Source organism: Berghia stephanieae, chromosome 2, assembly GCF_034508935.2.
Source record: "Berghia stephanieae isolate SIO BIC M18660-M18661 chromosome 2, UCSD_Bste_1.3, whole genome shotgun sequence".
Classification (NCBI taxonomy): Eukaryota; Metazoa; Mollusca; class Gastropoda; order Nudibranchia; family Aeolidiidae; genus Berghia; species Berghia stephanieae.
The window spans coordinates 3,684,653-3,711,285 of NC_088361.1; the positions used below are offsets into that span (position 1 = coordinate 3,684,653).

Here is a 26,633-nt window from a genome sequence, read left to right on the forward strand (position 1 = left end):
TAGATAGATAGATAGATAGATAGATAGATAGATAGATAGATAGATAGATAGATAGATAGATAGATAGATAGATAGATAGATAGATAGATAGATAGAAAATAGATATGTAAATATATATATATATATATATATATATATATATATATATATAGAGAGAGAGAGAGAGAGAGAGAGAGAGAGAGAGAGAGAGAGAGAGATTGATATATAAATAGATAGATAAACAGAAAGACGAAGAAAGAGAGAGAGAGAGAGAGAGAGAGAGGGGGGGGGGGGGGGGGGGGGTGAATTTTACTAAAAGATGACATAACATAAAAGCAAAGCTTGATATATATTCATAACATTTCTCAAGGTAACAATAGATCGTGACAGCAGCATGGAATAGTTATTTTACGTGAGTTTTTATTTTCGTAAGAATGTAATTGGGAGTTTGATTCTGCTTTCATTTTTTATAATTAAAAAAAAAATAGAACAATATCCACTATGCTCAAAGCACTTTGCAACAATAACACTTAAACGTGTAGGACAAGACATGACGCTAGTGCTGTTAGTTTCGACGGAGACAACGCTGTTAACCCTAGATACTCATTTTGCACCTGAGTACGGTGAGAGAATGTGAGTAAAGAGCCTTTTCCAGGGAGTCAACTATGCACCAATAGAGCGGGACTCGAACCCTGGACCTCTCTTATCCGAAGACGAGTGTCATACTAAAAGACCACCTTGTCAATAGCGGCATGTTATTAGACGTACCGACGGTAAATTGGCCCTTCCATCAATGACGGGTTGTGAAAAAGTAGCAAGTGAAATATAGGGGAGCGTGCAATATGTTAATCGGGGAAGCGAAACATCTGAAAAGCCACTGCAATTAGAAAAATATCAGCCTTAACTCATTCAATCCTAGTGGATTTTGCTACTTTTCAAAACTGCAAAAAAATGTATTAAACTATAAGTATGTGCATAGATAGTATTATTCAACTACCATTAACATGTAACGATTAAAAACATTAGCTTTGCAACTAGGCCTTTAATTTGTCTCATAAAAAATGTAATAAATAGGCTTGGGGTAAATGTAACCCGGGTTAACTACGGATATAGTCGGTGTTAGGGTGGAGTGAGTTAACTTGAGTCCTTGTGGAATGACATTCCTCCTTCAACCCGCAGGCCCCTAGTTCAAGTCCGCTGTAGGCGGCGCAAAGTTGAGTCCTTGGAAAGTGCTTTTTACTCACATTCTCTCAACAACTCAGTACCTGGCCAGTAACAGCGTTGTCTCTGTAAAAAAAAAGGAATTGTAATTGCGCCGTACGAGCGTCATGTCTCGTTCTACATCTGTTGCTGTTGGCTTGTATCCCTTTGAAAGCGCTTTTAACATATTTTAGTGAATATTGAGAATACAAAAACCCAATTCTTAGAAGTAAAATATATTTTATCATTGTACAGAAGTGTAAAATCTATTAATAGAGAAATCAAAACAAGGCGGTATTTCGAGTTAAAATAAATACATGACAACTTTGTTAGAGATAACGGAATATAATCTATGTATACATTGATAAATATAGATTTATTGTCACATGTCGTGATGGCTTTTATATTTGGAATGTTGGTGATTCAATATCAAAATTTAGAAGTGCCTAAATGAGTCAATAAAATGTGATTCAATTTACAGCGGAATTTATGTTAACAAATAAATGCAAAAGACACACACACACACACACACACACACACACACACACACACGCACACAGAGAGAGAGAGAGAGAGAGAGAGAGAGAGAGAGAGAGAGAGAGAGAGGGGGGGGGGTCTATATCAATCTTTATCTCCAGCCGAGTTCCCAACACCGTTACGCCACCTTGAATCGCTTCATCAGTGGGGACTTTCCACCTGTCCAACATATACACCCGATGTGGGATGGAACCCGAAACCGTAGAGCATCTAGTTGAACGGTGTGTTGTGACGAAGCTTCCGGGCGGGTTTGCAACGGTGCACGAGTGCGGTGAAGAATTTGCTGATTGGGTCGATCGTCATAACATAATAGTGTGAGCACCATTAGCAGCTGCTGCTGCCACCTTGAAAGAACGGATTAAGAAAGAATTCTAAATTTCAAACGCAGCGTCCACGGACACTTTTATTAGTCTATATCTCTCCAATTACCACATCTATATTATTTCTATTCAAGATACATTACGTGTTACACTGATTGGTTCTCGACTTAAATGATTTGATCTTTAAGAATTATCATTGTCGTCAGGATATCAAAACGCGTCAGTATCCATTTTTAGTAAAAACCGGATGCGTGCCGGAGAAAAATATTTCTTGAGCTCCTACATTTTTACAAAGGATAATATGAACGTCCCCAAATCTTTTTTTTAACTTTAATTTAACTGTAAAATCGGAGTTTTTCCTAGATGAAAATGGGTATAATATGGATGGGATTCTTTGGGTTTATCAAATTTAAATAAGTTGGCTTGGCGCACTCTGCGTGTATTCATTTGTGATAAAAGTAACGAATTTGATATATACACATCTATTAAAGAATGAGTCAGATTCTTAGCTATGTCGTGATCAATAAGTTGTATGAGACTTTATTTTGCAATAAATTTAAGTTATCTGGAGTGACCGTTTTAGAAAATATTTACATCATCAGTAAAACAAATTTCTTGGAATTCCCTAATTGCACGTCGAATGTGTGTGTATTCATGAGCACCGAAAGATTACTGTAAATGACCAATCAGCCGTCTTTTCAACCGTTATTCAAGTTGATAAAATGACATAGAATTAAACGAATTGGGTTAATTACTTGTAAAATTAGCAAAAAATGTGTGTTATCCTTGAATATATATTTTTTAATTCTACGGGTTCAAAACATTACTCAAAGAATATGTTTTACTAAGAACTTATGGGATTTTCCAAGATTAGGGGTGAAAAAGAAACAAACAATCGGTGCTATTCAACGCATTGCTTGTAAACGTGCGGCTATGTGGTCTAGTGGTATGACACTCGCTTTCGAATCGGAAGGTCCTGGATTCGAGCCGCGCTCGGCGCATAGTTGAGCCCTTGAAAAAGTCTCTTTACTCACATTCTCTCACCGTACTCATGTGTAAAATGAGTACCTGGCCGTTAACAGAGTTGTCTCTGTCGGAAAAATTGCATTATCGCCAAACAGGCGACACGTCTCGTTCTTTATGTTAGTGTGTTGCTGTTGGTCAGGGACGCTTTTTTAATGCGCTCTGGGCACGTTTTTAGTGGATATTGCGTATATAAAAACTCAACTTTAAAAAAAAACAAAACTTCAGTTCTCACTGGGCAAATTACAGACCCATTGTATTTTAGACGATTTGAAAGTTCTGACATTGTTTTCATGATATGGATCAATTTGAACATGTTTTGAATGACGATCAATGTCTCATGCACATTGAATAATGATGAAGACCGTCTTAAACTACTGAGAGAACACAGTAGCATTACTTAGTTTATTCAATAAACACTCTATCTATATGTACGGTAAAAAACGCTCAACAACACACTATCATTTCTTCTTCTTCTTCTTCTTCTTCTTCTTCTTCTTCTTCTTCTTCTTCTTCTTCTTCTTCTTCTTCTTCTTCTTCTTCTTCTTCTTCTTCTTCTTCTTCTTCTTGTGGAAACCTCCAATATTGTCGAGGATCACTCCACAGTTTGTAGGGTTTTATAATTTTAAATTTGCTAAGTTTCTTATGTTCATTGATAACGGCTACATTTAATGTGCACGATGACTAATGAATAATACGTAAGACAGAATTCGTAGATGGGTTATATATATATATATATATATATATATATATATATATATATATATATATATATATATATATATATATATATATATATATATATATATATATGCGTGCGTGTTTGTGTGTGTATGAATGTAAAAGCATAACCTGGACGAGTATGTGATGACAAAAAAAGTACAAGTGACTAAAACCTCAGTGTTTTTTTTGTTCCTATCACCATCACTTGCGGTCGGTCAATAGAGCGAAGTTGTTTTGTGCCGCCCTATATTTTCCGTAGATTAGCATGTCAACGAAACAAAAAACTTCAATTTTAAAATTTTGATAAAATTAAAAATTTAGCACATACAGCTTTTTGTTTTAAATTTAATATTTGATGACTCGTGCGTCGCTCGCGAAGGTAGCGTCAAATCGGCACGTTTCATCTTTCCCCCGTTGCCTGCGCGGGGTGACAATGAGCGGAGGGTGTGGTGTGGTGGGGAAGTTTTTTTTGTTTATATGAGCCAGTCTTCGTTTGGCCGTCCTGTCCTTATCCTATACTCCGTTGTACTTTGAAGAAAGTTAGTTACTACTCCCCAATCTCCCTCCACCCTCCCTCCCCAACTAACTATTGTCTTTCACTGCTAAAATAATTAGGCCAAGACGGCCAATCTGGCGATGCACGCCCTGAGGTCCTACTTGGGATAAATTAAAACCATATCAGTTTTATCACTGAAAGAAGAGGCTTTGCTTCACTTAGATATACGGATGAAGAGAATGGCAATAAATATATATTTTATCATTGTTGGTTTTGCTTAAATATATATTAAATATCAAAAAGAACAGTAAACAAAGTATGCACCGAGAAGAGCCCAATGGTACTATAAATAAAAATCCCTGACCCCACGGAGTCCTTCATCCCCGCACACTCCCAACGATCCCTACTCAACTTGTATTGTGTGCATTGTCTAATAATAGTATAATTATAAAGATGTCGCTGATTGTGTGTGAAGTTAACAAGTGCTTTGCGTTTGGAATTTAATGTGGATTTTAAAATTCACTTATTCTAAAGTTGTGTGTCATACCGTAAGTATTCAGAGAAAATGTATTATCGCTGTTGTCATTGTTTATGAAACCTACCTGTCTTTATCTTGAATCATTTATTTTAAAAAGTTACTTCTGTAATTTGTAACCAATCATGAATCATGTTGATTTTTTAATTGAAAATCGATTCCGACACTTATCCCCTCAAGAGAAAATAGTGGTGAAAGATTTAGGTCCACACAAACCAGTGAATTTTAACTTAGTTTCTAACACACCGAGGAGACAGCGCCGATTTAATAATGATTATTTTTAAAATGTTGAATGGCTTACTGCCAGTGAAAGCCGTAAAACGCTTCATTGTTTTTATTGCTTGAGTTTTGGTGATGTATGCTATAACGGACAACAGGAGGATTCAGTGATATTGCGCACATCTCTCAGACACTGAAGAAACATTCTAAATCAAATAGCCATGTCACAGATGCTGTTAAATATAAACTTTTCAACGTTGTAGACATAAGAAATCAGTTGGAAACAGGACATGCTGCGTCTGTCAGTCGTAATGAACAGGTGAAAGTTAACAGACAAGTTTTGTCCAAGATAATTGATGCTCTTTTGTGAGTACGTCTCGTTAATATTCTAACACACACACACACACACACACACACACACACACATACACGCACACACAAATACACGCACATATGCAAACAATTGCAATACCCCCCTCCACACACACACACACACACACACACACACACACACACACACACACATACAAAGTAGGTCAAATTAAGTTAAATTAACTAGACCAATAAAATTTGATTCTGTATTTCGGATTTGTGCCGCCTTAAATACAATGTGACCAACCGCCCCTGATCACCATAATGTGCTTACCTCTCCAAAAAGGAGGACTTCGCCTTCCAACCTCTAAACGATCAAAAAGATTGTGATTTTTTCCCTGTATTAAGTTTAATGAGTAATCCATCCAGAAAAGAGATAGAAAAGAAATATACCTTTAATCAACTGTGTTGTTTTGTTTTGTTTTTTTTTTTTGTTTTTTTGTTTGGTTGTTGTTTTTTTTTGTTTTTTTTTTGTTTTTTTTTTTTTTGTTTTTTTTTTTTTTTTTTTGTAATTATATTAATTATATTATATCCTTGACGTCTAGACACAATTTGAACCAATTTCTTGGCAAATCAGAACTACGATGCATGAGCCAAATTTAAAGAGAATAATTTGCTTACCTGCGCGTATCATACAAATATCATTATCATAAGAAATAAACACAAAATATAAACGTAAATATCCGATGGAAAGAAAGAACGATCGCAAGATAGAACGAACTGAATCAAGGTAAAGTGAAAAATATCCGCGATGCATAACTTTCGTTCGTTTCCCAACGAGAGCCAGAACTCGGAACTCACAATTCGTTATCTCAGATTTAGCGCGCTGTTTACCGCCCTGCTTCCATTCCGCCTCCTCGCCTCTCTTTCCGCCAGGCTGAGCGCGACAGCTACCTTTACAACTTTATTCGATATGTTGTTGATATATCGATATCGATATTATTAATGGTTCGATCTTTTCCGTGTTTAAATTCTGTTCGGATGCTCGATATTCTTAATCCTTAAAAAAAAAAAAAATTGAAATTTAAAAAAAAAAGAAGAAAGTAATGCTAGTATATTGATTAAACGGATTAGATACATTATAGGATGGGTTTTTTTTTTATCTAAATAGATGGTGTAGTGGCATAATAATATTGCGTTGGCCAACTGACGAAACCCTCCCCCTTCCCTCTGGGGGAATTTTCTTTTTCATACAAGTCTATTATTTTTAGTTAAACATTCTAGAGGTCGTGGTAACTTCAAAATGTATAGTCCTTGAAGGTCATTAATTGCAACTTTTTCAAAAGTCAACATTCTCTATAATTTTATTTTGTGGATTGGTTTTAATTTTTTTTAAAAATCATTCCAGTCAATTCTTCTTATTAAAGTGTATTATTTATGTGACACATACAACCAGGAGAAACAGATTTTAGCAGCTATTTTCTCAAAATGCAAATAATTAATGCTTCAAGAGGACGGAGGACGTTTACTGTACACTCTCCCAAGGTTTCAGCGTTGCTTTCTGAAGTTATGGCCTGTGAAATGTCATTGAGTGCATGATTCCAAAACTGTGAGATGTTCTTATTCTTATTATACGTATATCGGTTTTAATGTGTATAATTAGCTGCGATTATATATATATATATATTATATATATATATATATATATATATATATATATATATATATATATATATATATATATATATAGAGAGAGAGAGAGAGAGCGGGAGAGAGGGGGAGAGATAGATAGATAGATAGATAGATAGATAGATAGATAGATAGATAGATAGATAGATAGATAGATAGATAGATAGATAGATAGATAGATAGAGGGGGGAGAGAGAGGGAGAGAGAGAGAGAGAGAGAGAGAGAGAGAGAGAGAGAGAGAGAGAGAGAGACTGGCTGCAATCATCGGAATTGGTGGTATGTTCAAAAATGTATTTTATAAATAATTTATTGAAGTTTATTTGTATGGCTTAAATAACAAACTAACACATTTTTACGTTCATTTTCTAAATTAAAAAAAGGGAAAGATATATCCTATTGAGGCTAGGTTTGGGAACTAAAATTGTCACGTGTCCATTGGGATCTTTATCATTTATACATGACGAAAGAGGTTTTCTTTCCAAATCAAATGACAAGTGATATGAAAATATCAAGTGTCGCCTTATACAGTGTGTCCATAAAGTCTGGGTACATGTTAATAGTACAAATTCCTCTTTAAAAACTCAATCTTATTCAATTTGGGATATAAATGATTTGTATTTTGATAATACGTGACCTCTTCTTCAGTGGAGACAAGTATCTTTCAGCCAAATCTCCACAATCTATCGTATAAATCACGTTGAAATAGAAATAGATAGTGAAGTACGACATGCATCCAGACTTTATAGACACCCTGTAGAATTACGGCCTTAAAAATATTAATGATTGCCCATCTTTAAAAAATTGTCATTTTCTATTTCTTTTTAAATGCATGCATTACTTTTGATTTACAAGTGTTTGCAGTCACTTTGTAAATCGATTTTTTAAAGATTAAAAAAAAATTCTATTGTATGCTACAAGAAAAAAATAAATTTCAGCAACACTTGGATGAGACAAGGAACGAAATACTTTCTTTTTACCTGGCTCCATCCCAGGGAGGAATGTTTTGCTTACACCAAGTAAACGTGTATTCTTTTCCAGTGTAAAAATCACATGTGAAACATTTCAGTGTCGCCTTCAAAACTTGTGATCTTTCAAAATTTAATTAATATACTTCGCAAGACAAGAGACGAAGTCCTCTCTTTCCATTGGGAACTTTTTTTTTCATATTGGATTAAAGAGGATTGTTTTCCAAATTCAAATCCACTAGTTTTGCACAAGTATAATGTTGTCCTCAAAAGTTATGGCACGTGAAGAGTTGGTGGATACGACATATTTTAGGAATTAAGATTCTCTAATTTTAGTTAAGACAATGATTTTGATGTGATAAATACTTGAAGTAATATTCATATCTAGACTTCTTTTATAAAACTTTTTATGAGGATGTTTATAAAGCTATTTATATTAACCTTATACCTATAGGGTAAAACAAACAAAATTTAATGACCTTTTTCTGAAATTCTATTTAATAATGTATAAAGTGTACGAATAGATAAAGATGCGCTTCCCCCCCCCCCCCCCTGGCCCTACTCTTTGGGGAAAACTCTCACTTATATTGGCTTAAAGCGGGTCATTTCTCAATTTAAAAAAAACACTTATTATGAATAAATATACTGCTGATCTCTTATCCATGTGCAATCAATCCAAATTATCTTCTTCTTTTTTTCAATGTCTGTTTACAGTTTTATAGGCTTATGTTTTGATCTATAAAAATTGTTCATGGTAATTTTCATCTTGAAAATCTCTTTAGATCAAATTTTCATGAATGTTTTTTTGTTTCTTATTTCTATAGCTTATTTACCATTGTGTTTTGGGTGTTTAATAAGAAATAAAACCTCACCTTTGCCCTGCTTTGGGGGATACTTCTCACTGATGCTCGCTTGTATGCAGCATTCAGTTGTCTTAACAAGTTTTTCTTTCAAATAGAAAATAACCAGAAGTCAAATGATGTTAAGTCAGGATTGTGGGCTGTATGTCGCAAGACTTGGGTTCCAGCCCCTTGTAGATGTAGATACTTAGCTGTAGCCCTTGCTTTGCAAGGGGGGGGGGGGGGGGGGGGGGCTGGGGTGTGTGGTCACGAGGAAGCAATGTATGGAATGTTTCCTTTACGTCCATCCACATTAAACTCAAGTCAAGTTTTGTGTGTGTGTGATGCCAAAATAGTGTACCCAAGTTTCATCCCCTGTGACAATATATACGAGTAAGTGATCCTTTTGGGTCTGTGGCCATCTCCTTCGGTCAGTAAAGGGTGTATTTTTTCACGTATTGTTATTATTTCTCATGAAGATGCTCATGGACAATTTTGTGAATTAACTCATTTGAAAATCCGGTATTTCTCTAAGTTCCCGTAGTGAAGTATGGGTATTCTTTAATAGAATGGACAGTTTTCTCGTTCACAGCTCAATTTTGGTCCACCAAAAAAGTGGGTTGTCAGACATATGTTTTGTACATTGATTGAATTCTTCAACCCAATGGCAAACAGTTGAAAAGAACCAAGCAGACTTAGCACACGCTATCTGTAAACGTTCATAGATCAAGTCGTTTGGGGTTCACTCCGCAGTGAACGTAGCAGTGAACACATAAAGATGTAGAACTTTCTTTTGAAATCTCCATCTAGTTTCCCGAGATCTCACAAACATCACTTCCTTCGTGACGTCATAGCAATAAATTGTAAAGTCGTATTCCAAGAGTGAAATTTGGTTTTATAGCAAATATGTTAAGTATTACTTTCCCATATAAATTGTGTAACTGAACTTTATAGCTGACATACTAGAGGTCAATTATTAGAACTTTCCGGCTGCCCCTCGTATTTAATATAAATCAAAATCTAGCCAAATTTGGTTAAAGTATACGACAAAAACCAATTTTCAGCCACTGGTGTCATTTTGTTCCCACACCCATATTGTATTTGTCCTGGCTACACACAATAAGGCCAAACAAAAGGGATCTTATGCGAAGAGCATTATCAGAAATACAAAACAATGTGAGGGGGGAGGGGGAGGGGAACCATCACATCCTTTCAGTAACAGACACTGTCCTGGTCGCTCTGGTTTCAATATAGGATGGTCACTTAAAGTCGTTGACTAAAAATATGATTTCTGAAGTTTGAATGAGTATTCTCTGCCATTCAAATATAACCTGCAAAGTTCCATTTAATAAGTCTTTAAGACTCTCGGCACTTCTCTTCCTCTCATTCTCCTCTTCCTCCTACTCCTCACCCTCGTCTACCTTCTCCTCCCCATCCTCCTCCTTTCTTCTTACTCAACCACTACAATCACCACCACCTCCTCCTCCTCCTCCCTATCTTCTCCTTCTCTTTCCCTCTCCTCTTCATCAACCTTCTCCTCCTCCTCCTCCTCCACGCCATCTCCTTCTTCCGCTCTTTTGCTTCTTACAATTTCTGACCAGGCGTGCGGGGGGAAAAAAACAAACCACCAGACACATATTACGAATTAGGATGTTTCATTAATAGTAGCAATTTGAATGTCCAAGAATATCAATGATAATCTTAAGAAGAGCAATACCCCCCCCCCCCCCCCACACACACACACACACCTCACATACAAACAACTACCACCACGACACCACCACCATACTACCACCATCGCCAACACACCACCAGTATTCAGATCACAATGGGAAAATAATTACGATTACAATTTTAAATTCGTCTTTCCCAAAGTAAATTTTCACTATCTTGGTTCAATCCCTTTGTAGGATATTCAATTACATTGATGATGATGATAATAATACCCTCATCGCAAAGTAGTGGCAGTGATTTTATCGTTCTAAATATACATATCGATTTGATATCGATATAAGTTTTATCCATCAAGCAACAAAAGTTGACTAAATTCTCCATGGACGGTAGTAGTAATAGGCTAGTTCATGCGGTATATTCTTTTGACCTCCCGCCTTGGCAGGTGAGAGGCGAATGTCGGATGCTTTAAGTACCTTCCAGGAGTAGAAGAAGCTGGACATTTTTAATTCAGAAAAGTGAGTGGAGCAGGCACTTATGTTGGTAACAACAAGATATGAAGTGAGTAGAAAAGTGCCAGAAGACAATAGAGAATAAAATTTTTTTTTTTTTTTCGCGGCGGTGGTGGGGTTTGAACCTGCGACCTTATTGGTACGACAACTCCGCCTGGCAGGTGAGAGCGTGGCTCTACCGTGTGAGCTATCCACGAACACAAAAATATTCGTTTCAAACCAAAGTCATTTCTAGATCCCTCTCTCACCCACTTCTTGAGATCGCCGATTCGTTCACCACCATCGCGAAGTAATTTTGACCAGCAGTTAAGCTTAATAGCCAATATTCTCATCACAAACATATAACATAGAAACGATTGAGACATTGAGTATGCTCCGGTGTATGGGGTGAATTTTTAATTCAGAAAAGTGAGTGGAGCAGGCACTTATGTTGGTAACAACAAGATATGAAGTGAGTAGAAAAGTGCCAGAAGACAATAGAGAATAAAATTTTTTTTTTTTTTTCGCGGCGGTGGTGGGGTTTGAACCTGCGACCTTATTGGTACGACAACTCCGCCTGGCAGGTGAGAGCGTGGCTCTACCGTGTGAGCTATCCACGAACACAAAAATATTCGTTTCAAACCCAAAGTCATTTCTAGATCCCTCTCTCACCCACTTCTTGAGATCGCCGATTCGTTCACCACCATCGCGAAGTAATTTTGACCAGCAGTTAAGCTTAATAGCCAATATTCTCATCATAAACATATAACATAGAAACGATTGAGACATTGAGTATGCTCCGGTGTATGGGGTGAATTTTTAATTCAGAAAGTGAGTGGAGCAGGCACTTATGTTGGTAACAACAAGATATGAAGTGAGTAGAAAAGTGCCAGAAGACAATAGAGAATAATTTTTTTTATCCGCGGCGGTGGTGGGGTTTGAACCTGCGACCTTATTGGTACGACAACTCCGCCTGGCAGGTGAGAGCGTGGCTCTACCGTGTGAGCTATCCACGAACACAAAAATATTCGTTTCAAACCCAAAGTCATTTCTAGATCCCTCTCTCACCCACTTCTTGAGATCGCCGATTCGTTCACCACCATCGCGAAGTAATTTTGACCAGCAGTTAAGCTTAATAGCCAATATTCTCATCACAAAACATATAACATAGAAACGATTGAGACATTGAGTATGCTCCGGTGTATGGGGTGAATTTTTAATTCAGAAAAGTGAGTGGAGCAGGCACTTATGTTGGTAACAACAAGATATGAAGTGAGTAGAAAAGTGCCAGAAGACAATAGAGAATAAATTTTTTTTTTTTTCCGGGGACTTTTCTGGCACTTTTCTACTCACTTCATATCTTGTTGTTACCAACATAAGTGCCTGCTCCACTCACTATTCTGAATTAAAAATTCACCCCATACACCGGAGCATACTCAATGTCTCAATCGTTTCTATGTTATATGTTTGTGATGAGAATATTGGCTATTAAGCTTAACTGCTGGTCAAAATTACTTCGCGATGGTGGTGAACGAATCGGCGATCTCAAGAAGTGGGTGAGAGAGGGATCTAGAAATGACTTTGGGTTTGAAACGAATATTTTTGTGTTCGTGGATAGCTCACACGGTAGAGCCACGCTCTCACCTGCCAGGCGGAGTTGTCGTACCAATAAGGTCGCAGGTTCAAACCCCACCACCGCCGCGAAAAAAAAAAAAAAATTTTATTCTCTATTGTCTTCTGGCACTTTTCTACTCACTTCATATCTTGTTGTTACCAACATAAGTGCCTGCTCCACTCACTTTTCTGAATTAAAAATTCACCCCATACACCGGAGCATACTCAATGTCTCAATCGTTTCTATGTTATATGTTTGTGATGAGAATATTGGCTATTAAGCTTAACTGCTGGTCAAAATTACTTCGCGATGGTGGTGAACGAATCGGCGATCTCAAGAAGTGGGTGAGAGAGGGATCTAGAAATGACTTTGGATTTGAAACGAATATTTTTGTGTTCGTGGATAGTTGTCGTACCAATAAGGTCGCAGGTTCAAACCCCACCACCGCCGCGAAAAAAAAAAATTTATTCTCTATTGTCTTCTGGCACTTTTCTACTCACTTCATATCTTGTTGTTACCAACATAAGTGCCTGCTCCACTCACTTTTCTGAATTAAAAATTCACCCCATACACCGGAGCATACTCAATGTCTCAATCGTTTCTATGTTATATGTTTGTGATGAGAATATTGGCTATTAAGCTTAACTGCTGGTCAAAATTACTTCGCGATGGTGGTGAACGAATCGGCGATCTCAAGAAGTGGGTGAGAGAGGGATCTAGAAATGACTTTGGGTTTGAAACGAATATTTTTGTGTTCGTGGATAGTTGTCGTACCAATAAGGTCGCAGGTTCAAACCCCACCACCGCCGCGAAAAAAAAAAAATTTTATTCTCTATTGTCTTCTGGCACTTTTCTACTCACTTCATATCTTGTTGTTACCAACATAAGTGCCTGCTCACTCACTTTTCTGAATTAAAAATTCACCCCATACACCGGAGCATACTCAATGTCTCAATCGTTTCTATGTTATATGTTTGTGATGAGAATATTGGCTATTAAGCTTAACTGCTGGTCAAAATTACTTCGCGATGGTGGTGAACGAATCGGCGATCTCAAGAAGTGGGTGAGAGAGGGATCTAGAAATGACTTTGGGTTTGAAACGAATATTTTTGTGTTCGTGGATAGCTCACACGGTAGAGCCACGCTCTCACCTGCCAGGCGGAGTTGTCGTACCAATAAGGTCGCAGGTTCAAACCCCACCACCGCCGCGGAAAAAAAAATAAATTTTATTCTCTATTGTCTTCTGGCACTTTTCTACTCACTTCATATCAAGAAGCTGGACAGTGACAATAGAATTCATAACCACAACAATAAAGACCGCCTAGATGGAGCTTGTAATTTAACGTCTTCCCCTCCATGCCATGTCATCCTTTCGAAGCTTGATTAGTACTAATCGAATTAATTGGTACTCTGAAGGTGATGACTATTGTGTCTGAGAGTGCGAGGCTGAGACTTGAGATGTAGGGTGTTGTCGGCAGATTGATCAGTACTTATTGGAACGCGCTTTAATGTGATCAGTGATTGATGAAAGGTCAACTAGTCAACTTAGGGTTTAAAGATAAAACTTCTCTTCCAATCTGATTGATATAAAGACAAATGCCATTGTGCACATCATTTTTACAGGTCTGATCATAACCGAATGCAACTAAAGGATGTTTAATACAAGTAATACAATTGTAAAGGAAAATGTTTTCGTTGGTTTGTTCGGCTACGTGGTCTAGTGGTATGACACTCGCTTTCGGATCGGAAGGTCCTGGGTTCGAGCCTCGCTCGGCGCATAGTTGAGTCCTTGGAGAAGGCTCTTTACTCACATTCTCTCACCGGACTCAGGTGCAAAATGAGTACCTGGCCATTAACAGCGTTGTCTCTATCTGAAAAAAAGTAATATCGCCTAACAGGCGTCATGTCCCGCCCTACATGTTAAATGTTGCTGTTGACCAGGGACCCCTTGTAAAGCGCTTTGAGCACGTTTAGTGGAAGTTGCGCTATATAAAAGCTCAATTTAAAAAAAAAATTATTTTGCCAGTTTTTCTATTACTAGTATTGAAATTGAGTTCTTAGAACAGAAGTTAAAATATTTTAAGCTCTTGTTGACGATTTAGACGTTAGATATTGAATAAATATCGCACTTCCCCGTTTAAATACGGAAATCCCCGTCAATTATTTAATGGAATTAAATATTGTGCTACTTATATCATAGCATACAACAAACAATTGCGAAGACCTCCAAGTATTTTAATAGAGAATAAAGAGGTCACTAAGGTAAACACCAGCAACTTGGACCCAGTAATCCGTATGAGATGGGTATTGCTCTTCTCGTGACAATTTCGACATTATTTTATTGGAAAGAGCGGTGTTGTCCGTCTTGATTACAACTATTGTCTGATGGTCGCACCCACCTTCTTCTTTTAGTAGTCTGATGTCACTATCAAGGATCTCTAGGTCGATATAACTGGCAATGGCGTGAATTATCAATTACCATTTTCAAATGTTCTAAATTGTGGATGGGTATAATTTAGTATTATTACATCAGAGCTGACCATTGACCTTAAAATAGTCAGTAATCTTCTATTGATTCCTTTACTATGGGAAGAGTTTCGTTTCGCGTCCTTTAATGGTCTAGTTTTGGGATAAATAACAATGTGAAATTGAATGTAAGCTTCAATTTAATTACGAAAACAGAAAACAACGCCACTACCACATCATCTCATTCATCTGTAGTGTTTCATTCATCCTGTTTGTTGATAAGGGGGAAATCCGAAACGTCCATTCTATCTGTTTTCGTAATTAAATTGAAGCTTACATTCAATTTCACATTGTTATTTCTTTCTTCGAGCTTCGAGCAGCAACATTTACCTATAGATTTGGGATAGACTAACGGGAAAGTTTTAAAAACCAGATACGCCACATCCTGTATTCCGATTGGTATTTATTTTGACATTTTAATTAGAGTTGTTCTTATAACGTCATTATGGAGTAATTGATTTTTTTAAAAAGGGATTTTAAAGTGCTTGCAACACATTAGGTCCATTTCAGTGCTCGAATATAAAAGAGAATATATCCAATCCTTTTGTTTATTTATTCTTTCGTTCGTTTTCAAGAATTTTACGACGCTTTTGACACTTTTAGGTCATTTTGCTGCCAGTAAAAGGAAGAAGATGGAACTGTTTAGAAAGTAGATCAAGCTAACAAGCATATGAGAAGATTAAGGCAAAAGGCGATGTAGAAGTCAGTCCAGGAATCAGAATACAATAATAAACAAGACATACAAGACCACTTTTTCCATTTGTAAAATATTGTCGAAATTATCATGCGAATTACTGGGTCTAAGTCGCGTGTGTTGACATCAGATACCTTTCGTAGCCATCTTCAATGTAATTTCCCAAATAGTAAAAGAACAACTGTCAACTAACCAAGTTGGTTTCTGCCTTGGAAGATCATGCTGTGACCAACTCCTGAACTTGACACAATGCATTGAAGATGGCTACGAGAATGACAGAGTAAATCACAGGAAACTGCTCCTAAAGTTGCAAGGGTAACTCGTAACACAAAGTAGTTGCAATAATAAAATCCCTTAAGTCAAACCATTGTTTTTTGTGTGGAAATGGATGGGAAGAAAAGCAGATGGAGACCGCAAAAGAACGGACTCACTCCTTATGTGGTATGTGGTCTTCTGTTATGGCACTCACTTTCGGATCGGAAAGTCCTGGATTCGAGCCTCGCATAGTTGAGTTCTTGGAAAAGACTCATTACTCACATTCTCTCACCGTACTCATGTGTAAAATGATTACCTGGCCGTTAACAGCGTTGTCTCTGTCCGAAAAATTGTATTATCGCCTAACAGGCGTCATGCCCCATCTTACATGTTAAGAGTTGCTGTTTGCAAGGGACCTCTTGTAAAGTGCTCTGAGCACGTTTTGTGTATATTGCGCTACATAAAAATGGTATTTTTAAAAAGCTCAAGGATCGGTACTTGCACCTATCCTTTTCAACGTTTATAGCAACGACCTGAGTTCGAGAACATCCGGAGGTTTCTATAATAATATGCTGATGATCTGTGTCTTGCGTCCCAATCTGGCAACTCTTGCTTCGGACAATATAATTATAAAAGCAAACGATACCTATATCTACCCTACATCCATACTGCATAAGCACCCTCACACTGTGATGGAAATTAAGACTGCTGCAATTCGTGGGTGGATAGTTTCATTTTCAAAAGGAACATATAAGTACAATGTTGGTTCTGCATTAATCAGTCTTTATGAAATGTTTCCTAAAAACGTAGATTAAATTTTAATCGAAGACGAGGGAAAAAGTATGAAACAAAGAGACTCGTTTGTTTGTTTTTCAGACAAAAAGTTATTTCCGATTGACACAGTATAATTAGTAGATCCGCTCACAAAATATCAGGTTTTATTGACCATCTAGTGATATCTATGGTCCAGGAACAGAATATCTAGATATATAAATTGAAACCACATATAAATCACACGCTGATACTGCTTACATCATGATCTCCACCAAAAGGTATGTTATCTCGTCCAATAATCATCATATATTCTTAAACCTTACAATAAAACAATACAGTTGGACCTCTCTAATCGTGAAATGCGATGTGAACGTCGGTGAAATGTTATCAATGTCATAAGCGAATAATTTGTAATGAGCTAGATGTTCTACATTCTAATTAACGTTTCCAATCTCGATATACATCATCAGGTTATGATCATATGATATAATAATCTGGAATACTAGACAACATAACGTTACTTAATTGATTGAAATTGTCTTGCTGTTATCTGTATTCATAAGGATTGTATACATAAATTATTTAAGGATCACGATAGCAACAATGGTCACCAAGAACTGGGGAGTTAACACTGATTTGAATGTATGATTGTACCTGGGAAAGTGTGTATAGTAATAGTAAAGTGTCAGTCAAAACAAGAAGAAAACTAAATAAACGAGAAAAAAAAATACCGAAAAAGTCAGCTTTCCTCACAACTCCAGATCCACCCCTCAGTCAGCCCCATCCTGAAAAATCCCAAGCTACGCCTCAATATAGGATTTGGAAAAAAATCCGGTCTCGACATTAGAGGGTGACACCACCGACGTCTGGCCTCAGATTAGTTCCTCGGGTCAGTTCCGGCTCGTGCATGGGTGAATAATATTCCCTTTACGAAAAGTGTGGCTAATCTCTGGTCAGATGTATAAACACATGGGATCGATTATTGATATTGGGGGTGGTCGCTGTGATGTCTGTCATGATTCTTGTCATAGTGTTTCCAATCAAATATTATATAGTCGATGCCGGACTCGTGTATGCTTCGATTTTCTAAGTACATGACATTTACGCAGATTTCATCTTTCTTTTTATTTTGCGAGTTAATAGCATTGTATCATTACTTGGGATCTTCAAGGCTTGAGCTACGCATCAGGGACTTTTTTCTTTTCTTTTTTTTTTTTCTCTTGTTTGTATGTTGTTTGTTTTGTTGGGGTTTTTCCTTCTTCCGATAGGCACGATTACTACAGCCTGTTTATTGTTTTGTTCACTTCGACACTGGCGGTGATTCCTGTTGATATTAGTTTTGAATGCGTTGCCGTTTGTCCAGAAACACACATTCGATAGAAACATTTTATTTGGTGAGCGTGAATAGTTTTTCTAGTTCTATCTCTATGTTATACACCAGAGTGAATTTAAAAACTAAGCTAACAACAGATGCTGTGGATTGTAAAAAGTAGTGAAGAAAAATTAATATAACAGCTTCAGAGACAAATATAGTTCGTAACACGGAAGATTTCAGGACTCAAAACGTGGTATTGGATCTGGACCAAGGATTAAGATGGTGTATGAACTCGGTCTACGGATTAAGAAACCTGACTAATTTCAAAAAAATATTTACAAAATATTCAATAAACAAGTAATCCTTTGAGGAGACTGATTTACTGATATAAACAAAGTCAGGTTAGTCTAGCAATCATTCTTCTGTGAGAAACGACCAGAGCATGGTGCAACATGGACGATATTATTATTATTATTATTATTATTATTATTATTATTATTATTATTATTATTATTATTATTATTATTATTATCATTATTATAATGATCACCCGCATCATTATTATTATTATTTATATTATTAGTATTATTTTCATCATCATCGTCATCAACATCACCATCATTAAAATTATTATTATTATTATTATTATCATCATCATCATCATCATCATCATCATCATCATCATCATTATTGTTATTGTTGTTATTATTATTTCTCGAAACTGCCCGGCACTAATTTTAAATGACTATCTATTGCAGCTTCTGCCATAACCAAGGGTGTTTAAATCTATTACTATTATCATAAACTAGAGCATAGATTTCCCGCGAGATTTTAGTTGCCGGCTACATGAATACCAACTTCCGTAAGTAACTCACTCGTATTCATGAATATTTTTGAACAAAAAGAGAGAATGGAGGATACTAAAGGATAACAGAACAAAAGACAATGAACGACACGGCGCCATTATTCGGGACGAAGAGGAACAGGCAAAATAAACACAGGTTTTGTGGGCAACTGTTATTTTAAAGAGCTCGTCACATCTCACAGTACGCCTTTTCAAAACAACTCTAGTCAACATTTTATTTACATAGGCTACTACGTCTTTGAGAAAGTCAGTTGCTGCGCCCATCCGTCTGAATACGATGATAATGCAGACTCGGGATGTAAATAACAGTCAAAGAACTGCTAATTATGAGCTTGGTCATTATAACGAGTCCACGGTTTATCCTCTTCTTCTTCTCCTTCTTTGAGTAGCCCCCTTTTATGGAAGTTTAATTTACAATTGACAACCAAGTGACAAAATAACGAGCAGGCACCGGTATAAGATAAAGATCAGCAAAAGTGTGAACGAAACAGTGCCAAAGCAGAGAGAAAAAAAAACAAGAAGAAAGAAAAAAAAATCCAAAAAAATTGCCTGCTTCGCCTGGGGATCAAAACTTAGACCTCCTGGTCCTCATGAACGAGGACTAGATATAGTAATTTACTAGTCTAGTAAATGAGTAGCTAGTCTTAAGCCCAAGCGAAGTAAGTGTCTAAATAAATCGGATTTCATGAACCCTTTCTAGTTCTTTCATGTCCGACCAATGAGATCGCTGCTAGCAAACACTACACTTACATCTGGTGCGGAAACTATTATTTCATTATTACGTATCATCGCTGGGAACTCCCCAAGGAGACAGTCTGAGCCCAATCCTTTTAACGGTATATTTGGAAGCAGCACTAAAAGAATTAAGATAAAAACTCCCGATTCCTCAAATCCTTACCCGCGAACTGATTTACGCAGACGATGTTGATATCATATTTGATACAGCAGACCTGACGAAGCAGCACATAGATACCAATAATATCAAATACTCTGAGACATTGGAATCTACAGGTCGACCAATCCAAAAACAGAAATTACAGTTACAGTGGTTAACAAGAAACACGCGGAATGGAAAAGTGTAAGAAAACTCGGAAACTCGATTAATGAGAATGAAGACATCAAACGGAGAAAAATGCTTGCTCAAACTGCATTCAGAGAACTACACAACATTTGGAACAGGACGAACATCATTAATGAAAATAAAAGAATACGCCTTTACGAAGCGCTAGTGCTGCCAATCCTTATGTACAACTGTGGTACGTGGGGTCTTACAAAAAATAATTTGGACACCCTGGACTCCCTTCACCGCAAATAATTGAGACGAGTTATTGGGGTACATTGGCCAGACAAAATCAGTAATATTCAGAGTACAACCAGTCAGTACGCGTATAAGGAAACAAAAATGGAAACTGTTCGGACACGTGCTCCGGCGAGATGAAAATATTCCAGCACACACCTCAATGGATGATTACTTCAAGCAAGGAGCCAAATACAGAGGGCGTACACCAACTTCACTTCCAACAACACTGAATCAAGATCTCAAAAAATATCACATACATTTAGAAACAACAACCGAAGGAGCTGATTTCAACAACACAAGGAAACATCCAACTGTCTCAGGACCTTAACACACATGATTATTTTCTAAAGCTAAGAACACTTGCACTAGACAGAGATTTATGGAGGCAGATTACTAACTGGATAATAGAAACAGACTGACAAACTCGAAGTGACGCACAATTCACGGCAAGCGTTCATAGAGACTGCGCAGACATATGTATTATTTATTATTATTTCTAGTTCTAGTCTCGGACTAGCTAGTCACTTGCCTTATAAAGACGGTGACTAATTCGGCTATTTTGTCCGGGTAACATCACCTCTCTACTACATGAAAACAAGAAAGATACACACGTTTTCAAACTTACAATGCAAAAGATTTCCAAAGAGGAAATTAGAAACACATGTGAGATTGACTGTCGACTGTTATAGACCGAAATGATGTCCATCGTCGACTGTCAATTCTATATTTAGGCCAATGGCAGTTTCATTGAGACAACGAACACCGAGATTGAAACTCAAAGAAATTGAAGCAAAATAACAAATAATTACACAAAAAAAAGAAAGTGTGTTCTGATAAATCACATTATTTCAGTCAATTGCAATGTCAACAAAATAACTTTTGTCTCCACTATACTTTCTAACCATATTTATTTTTGGTTGTTCTTTGACGCAAACCGTTCGATTTCAGAGTCTCTTGTTCACTCTCAACTCCGAGTCAGTTTTTTTATAGTTTTTAATCACAAAAATGTGTACTTTCGACGATTTGCACTTATCTTATATAGTTTTTTATTTAAAGCCAGCGTCAATGGCAACAGGACACTTTTTGCCTCTGTCATTCGTAACCGAGGTATTTTCTTTCCGAAGCGAAGCGCACTCAATCTAAAAATAGCTGCTATCTTGTTGACCCTATGACGTCACCTATAATAGTAACTAGACTCAGACTAAAGTATGAAGTCTTGCTTCGGCAAATGGCTAAAACTTAGTCGAAGGTGCCATGATTTTGGTCCCGGACTTGCTTAGTCAGCTCACATGAAATCCGATTTTCTCAAGTCAGAGATAGTCAGAGTCAGAGACTAAGCGCTAGCCCGTATTCATGAAAACGGCCCCTGATTACCGAATCAAGAGGTCTGAGGTTCGATCACCAGTCGAGGCAGGTTGATTTTTTTGGGATGTTTTTTTTGCCTTGTATTATTCCCTCTGCATTGTCTGGTACTGTTTCGTACACACTTTTTCTGATCTTTATCTAGAAAAAATAGATAACACTTTCATTTTCATTGAAGTTTCTAATCTGTTAAAAGAAAGAAGCAATTCTCATTAACATTTGGAGGTATTTTAACTCTGCAGCGTCGGGTTGATAGGTTGTTCCAGAGTCTTACTGTAGAGGAATGGTTATGTTCTCTGTTCATGCGTATGGGATGGACTATTTATGATTATGTCCCCGTGTTTTTCTGGATTTTGGTCTAATTGATTTTGGGATTGTGATTGCAATTTGATTGTGTATTACATCATAGGTGGATGTGATTTTGTTTCTTTTCTGCATGTGCGAAGCGTTTCTAGCCCAATTCTTTGAGTCAGGCGTGAAGCGCTTGTATTTCTTGAGAAGTCTTTTGCAATACGCCTAGCTTCTCTTTTTGAGTGTTTGTTATTTTGGGAGAATTAAGGTCTTCCTGATGGTGGGGGTCCCAAACAACGCTGGCTTATTCAAATGTCGGCCTGAAGTGTTATGTAACATTTTATCTCTCTCTCTCTCTCTCTCTCTCACTCTCTGTGTGCATGTGTGTGTGTGTGTTAATTATCTTCCTCGGAATTCAGGGATTTTGGGATTTTCTTTGAAATGTTCCGTTGTTTTTACAATGTCAAACATTTTTCTATGAAAAGCACTCAGGTGGCGAGACGGCAGATCGATAAAAAAAATCACAATCATGTCTTGTGTCAATTATTATTGATACCTGTGTTCATTTGCATGAATTTTGGTGACACTTGAGTTTTTATGACGTCAGCCTGGACAGGGTGGCACCAAATGTCAAAAGTGACACAAGGCCAGTGGTGTCCTTGGATGAACAGCTGTTGGGTAGGGATTTGGGGAAAAAATAAAAAATCAATACATCTCTCTCTCTCTCCCTCTCTCTGTTTTTCTCTTCCCCCCCCCCCCCCTCTCTCTCTCTCCCCTCCCCCCAATGGTGTACACTTCCCTGAGTCCCAGGTTCACTCCCCACTGCAGCCTACTTCCCATAACTTTGTCGGATTTAGGCGGATTTCAGGGAGTTTCGTAAAAAAGAAACACCCTAAGTCATGAGAGTGCATGAGTTTGGCATGCTTAGTTTGGTGTCAATGTAATATTTATAAGAATATAAATAAAAATACTATTACTAAAATTTGATGGATATGAAAAATTACATTTTATTCTCCCAGTTGATAAAACAATAAATTCTTGTTTATCTAGACAGTTGCTATTATATACTATCACACACATTTACATGTCATTTGTTTGTTTTCTATATTTATTAAACCATACAGGACCAATCATACCACAGTCATTTTTTACTTCTCAGTAACAATATTTAAAATTTGCATCTTTAATTAAGGAAATGAGAAAGCCATACGGTTCCATTCATGCAGAAAAAAAAAACACATCAAATTCTTTTTTTTCACACAGAATCATTCCATTTTGGATTCTAAATTATGTACAGCCATTGACGTTATGATGAATCACAAATTTTCAAAGCTTATTGTTATTTTCTTTTATTTTCACATAAATGTTTGCATAAATATCACCATACTTAACTGACATTTTATTATAGCATAAATGTTGTAAAAAAAAATTATTTTTTTAAAAAATTCATTCTAAAAAATCTATCCCTCTGTGGGGAAATAAACACATGCATTCCATAACAAAAACTCCAATATACTTATATGGTTTTGTCGGCATGTAATGTTTGGGAAATTATGTAATACAAATCAATTTGATACAAGAGAAATACACCACAGGGTTTTGAAGGTAAAACTTCACTTTTGCAATAAAATGTCAACCTCAAGACAATATCATCCAAAGGACTAGTCACTGTCACTGTCTTCGAAGGAAAAATTCTTCTTCTTGTCCAGATCAGCTTTCCACTCTTTTTGAAGCTGTTCCAACACTTCTTTATTAATTATGCCGTCTCCTATCAATCGAGTGGCCAACTTTCTGTGAGCAATCTGAAATCAACAATGTCAAACCACTATACAAAACCAATCCATTGAATACTTAATAAGAAGATTTGTACTTGATTTTATTTATTTATTTTTTTTTTTCATGATTGTTTCGTTTATAGACTTCTTTATTTCCCCCCAACTTTGGAATGGGAGGTACAAGGCTTTTGAGCAGTAACCCAAATGAATGAAGACTCTAATATTCATTATCAAATTGATTTTCATCCGTATTTCACCAATGGACACAAAAGAGGAAGACATTACCTTAAATTTCTCAAATCAAGTAAATAAGTATGATTTGCATCTGTGGCATAGCAGACCTACCACTTCGATATTTCCTCTCTGCTTTTATCCATGATTTAGACTGTCCATGGCCGCAAGTGTTTCAAATGATAGTTGAAAGTTGTTGTGATTGAATAAAATGCAGAGAAACAAGCTCGACATTTTTACCTCTTGTCCAAAACTTATTAGCCAACTACAACCTTCTTCATATCCTCCAGTAAATGGTCATTATGCAAACAATTGAAAACCCAATCTTGAAAGTTAAAGCCAGTTAACATCAAACAACCATTTCTTATATATTCATCTTTGGTCTAATAACGACATGTAATGTGTATCTATTAAAGGTTCAATCTTGACAGTCAGTAACATCATACAACTCTATGCATCTATCCACTATTGTTTTCTCATGACAGTGTCATGAAGATCCACATGACATGGCCTTCATGCACTGTCCCGTCTATCCACTATTGTTTTCACTTGACAGCGTCAACATTAGCTAGGTCCCTACCTGTCAAAGGCATGTAAGTCTGCACCTGTCATTCACAAAGGCAGGTCAACCAATCAAAATATGATAGGTCTGCTACATGAACAGCACCTTTGCATTTATTATCTTCATTTAAGTAAAAACATGGTATTTTAACTTTCAGTGATTTGGTGCTATCAGCCTTGGTAGCGATGATAAAAATTAAAGGATATGAAGAATACTATCCACTTAAAACAGATGAAAAATTAACCAAAAAACCCACAGATACTGAAGTAACTGATTCAATTTAAAAAGTCAGTACCTTTGAATTTTAATAAAAAATAGTCATTCAGAGCCAATAAGTCACCAGAGTTTACCGTGATTTCTGCAGCATTAAATTTGTACAGATAAAAACAACTGCTTGCTTCCTATTTGATTGGACACAGTGAATTGCAAGGTTATTGCATTCAAGTTTGCGAGTCAAGTGCTCAATCACATGAGCGGTCAAAACTATTCATCCGCCTTTTCTAATGCCCCCTTGAATTCTAATAATGCCCTTAAAAATGTGACCAAAGTAAACAACAACCTTACTCACCTTTCTCTCAGCATGCTCTTTCTTCTCTATGGCTTGTTGTAATTGTAGTCCCTCTTCAAGCAGTTGTTTTTGTTCTCTTTTGAGATTAAAATCTGATCTCTGCTTGCGAGTCTCCCTGGAGAAATCCTCCTCACTGTCATAGTCTCCTGCATTAAACTGTTCCTGATTTTTAACCAACTGCACAATATTGCGGACACCAAGCTGGATAATTTGGTCCAGCTCCTGCTGCAGCTCTCGAATCATTTCAACGTCAGGGAACATGTCTTGGAAACGATAACTGCAATATAAAATTATTAAATATTGTTAATATAATGATTATGACCATTGTGATGATGATGATGATGATGATGATGATGATGATGATGGAGAAGGAGCAAGAGGAGAAAGAGGATGATAAGGAGGAGTAGGAGGAGGAGAAGGCTGATGATGAAGGGATGATAGAATAGTAATAGCAATGACAAAAAAACAACAATGGCATTGGCGACAATGACAAGGATAACAAAGGTAATGATGATGATGATGAATACTAACTATAATGATATAAAAAGAGACAGTTATCAGTTGTGAAAAAAATAATTACTGAATTGAAATAATTACTGAAAATCAGACAAAAATGACAGGAAAAAAAATAATTGGAGCTGAAGTACCAATAAAGTTAAATCAGCCACCTATGCCACGGGTAAAAAAATTACTGAAAATCAAGGCTTAAATGGCAGGTAAAGAAATAATTGGAGCTGAAGTACCAATAAAGTTAAATCAGTCACCTGAGCCACAGGTAAAGATCCATGATGTCAAAGACACATTCCAGATGGATCAGATCCACCAAATTCTTGGGGGGCTGTAATGGCCAACCAATCTGTCGACAGAGCCAGTCCAGAGTGAGGGGCTCACTTCGACTGAACCGGCGAGCAAACTGATGTAAAAATGAGAGATAGAAAGACCATTTTAAAGCATTCTTTTTGATTTGAAAATTTTCTCACAGCCTGTAATATTTCCGGAGAAGATTAGAAACCATTTTTATTTATTCTTGGATAAATGTCACTGTGGTACAAAAAAAGAAATTAACAATAAACATTTTTTTGTTTCAATGTAAAATAAAAATATAATCAAAACATGACTGACCTTAAATATCGAATGTTAATTTTAATGCACTTTTTTTGCCTTAAGTAATCTAAACATAAACACCTATAATATTTTAAAATAATGAAAAACTTCCATTATTCAATCCCAAGGGGAAAGTTGTCTTTAAGGGCCTATTCCAAGGGAAGAGTGGAATAACCCAGGCATCAGCTGCACTGAAGGGCCGACAAGTAAGCTTAGGCGAGGTGACTTGCTCACGGCCACACAGGGCAGCAAGTAGTCAAACTCTGTACCTTTCAGGAATGAACAAAGCTCATACCTCTGAGCCATGATTAGTGCACCCTTAATGTCCTTTTCCGACTTACAGTAGATCTTCTCGCATTCATTTTTTTTTTAAAGAGAGTAATGTTTACCTTATTCC

At 36.8% G+C, this 26,633-nt stretch overlaps 2 protein-coding genes across 4 annotated transcripts in view; both read right to left on the reverse strand.

The window, feature by feature from the left end:
• LOC144964179 (adenylate cyclase type 1-like) overlaps nucleotides 1-6,279 on the reverse strand; it is a 258,709-nt gene extending 252,430 nt beyond the window's left edge. The window contains exon 1 of one of the 2 annotated variants that reach the window (XM_078898146.1): nucleotides 6,026-6,279. The gene's annotated coding sequence lies outside the window, so the exon portion shown is untranslated. The remainder of the gene's footprint in view (nucleotides 1-6,025) is intronic. The other variant, XM_078898144.1, reaches the window with a different exon arrangement.
• A 16,699-nt stretch (nucleotides 6,280-22,978) lies between these two features.
• LOC144964181 (ATP-dependent RNA helicase SUPV3L1, mitochondrial-like) overlaps nucleotides 22,979-26,633 on the reverse strand; it is a 28,083-nt gene continuing 24,428 nt past the window's right edge. The window contains exons 15-17 of one of the 2 annotated variants that reach the window (XM_078898148.1): nucleotides 25,897-26,045; nucleotides 25,133-25,409; nucleotides 22,979-23,798 (exon numbers count right to left, since the gene is read on the reverse strand). In XM_078898148.1, the coding sequence (XP_078754274.1) occupies nucleotides 23,658-23,798; nucleotides 25,133-25,409; nucleotides 25,897-26,045 (567 nt within the window). In that variant the 3' untranslated portion in view covers nucleotides 22,979-23,657. The remainder of the gene's footprint in view (nucleotides 23,799-25,132; nucleotides 25,410-25,896; nucleotides 26,046-26,633) is intronic. The other variant, XM_078898149.1, reaches the window with a different exon arrangement.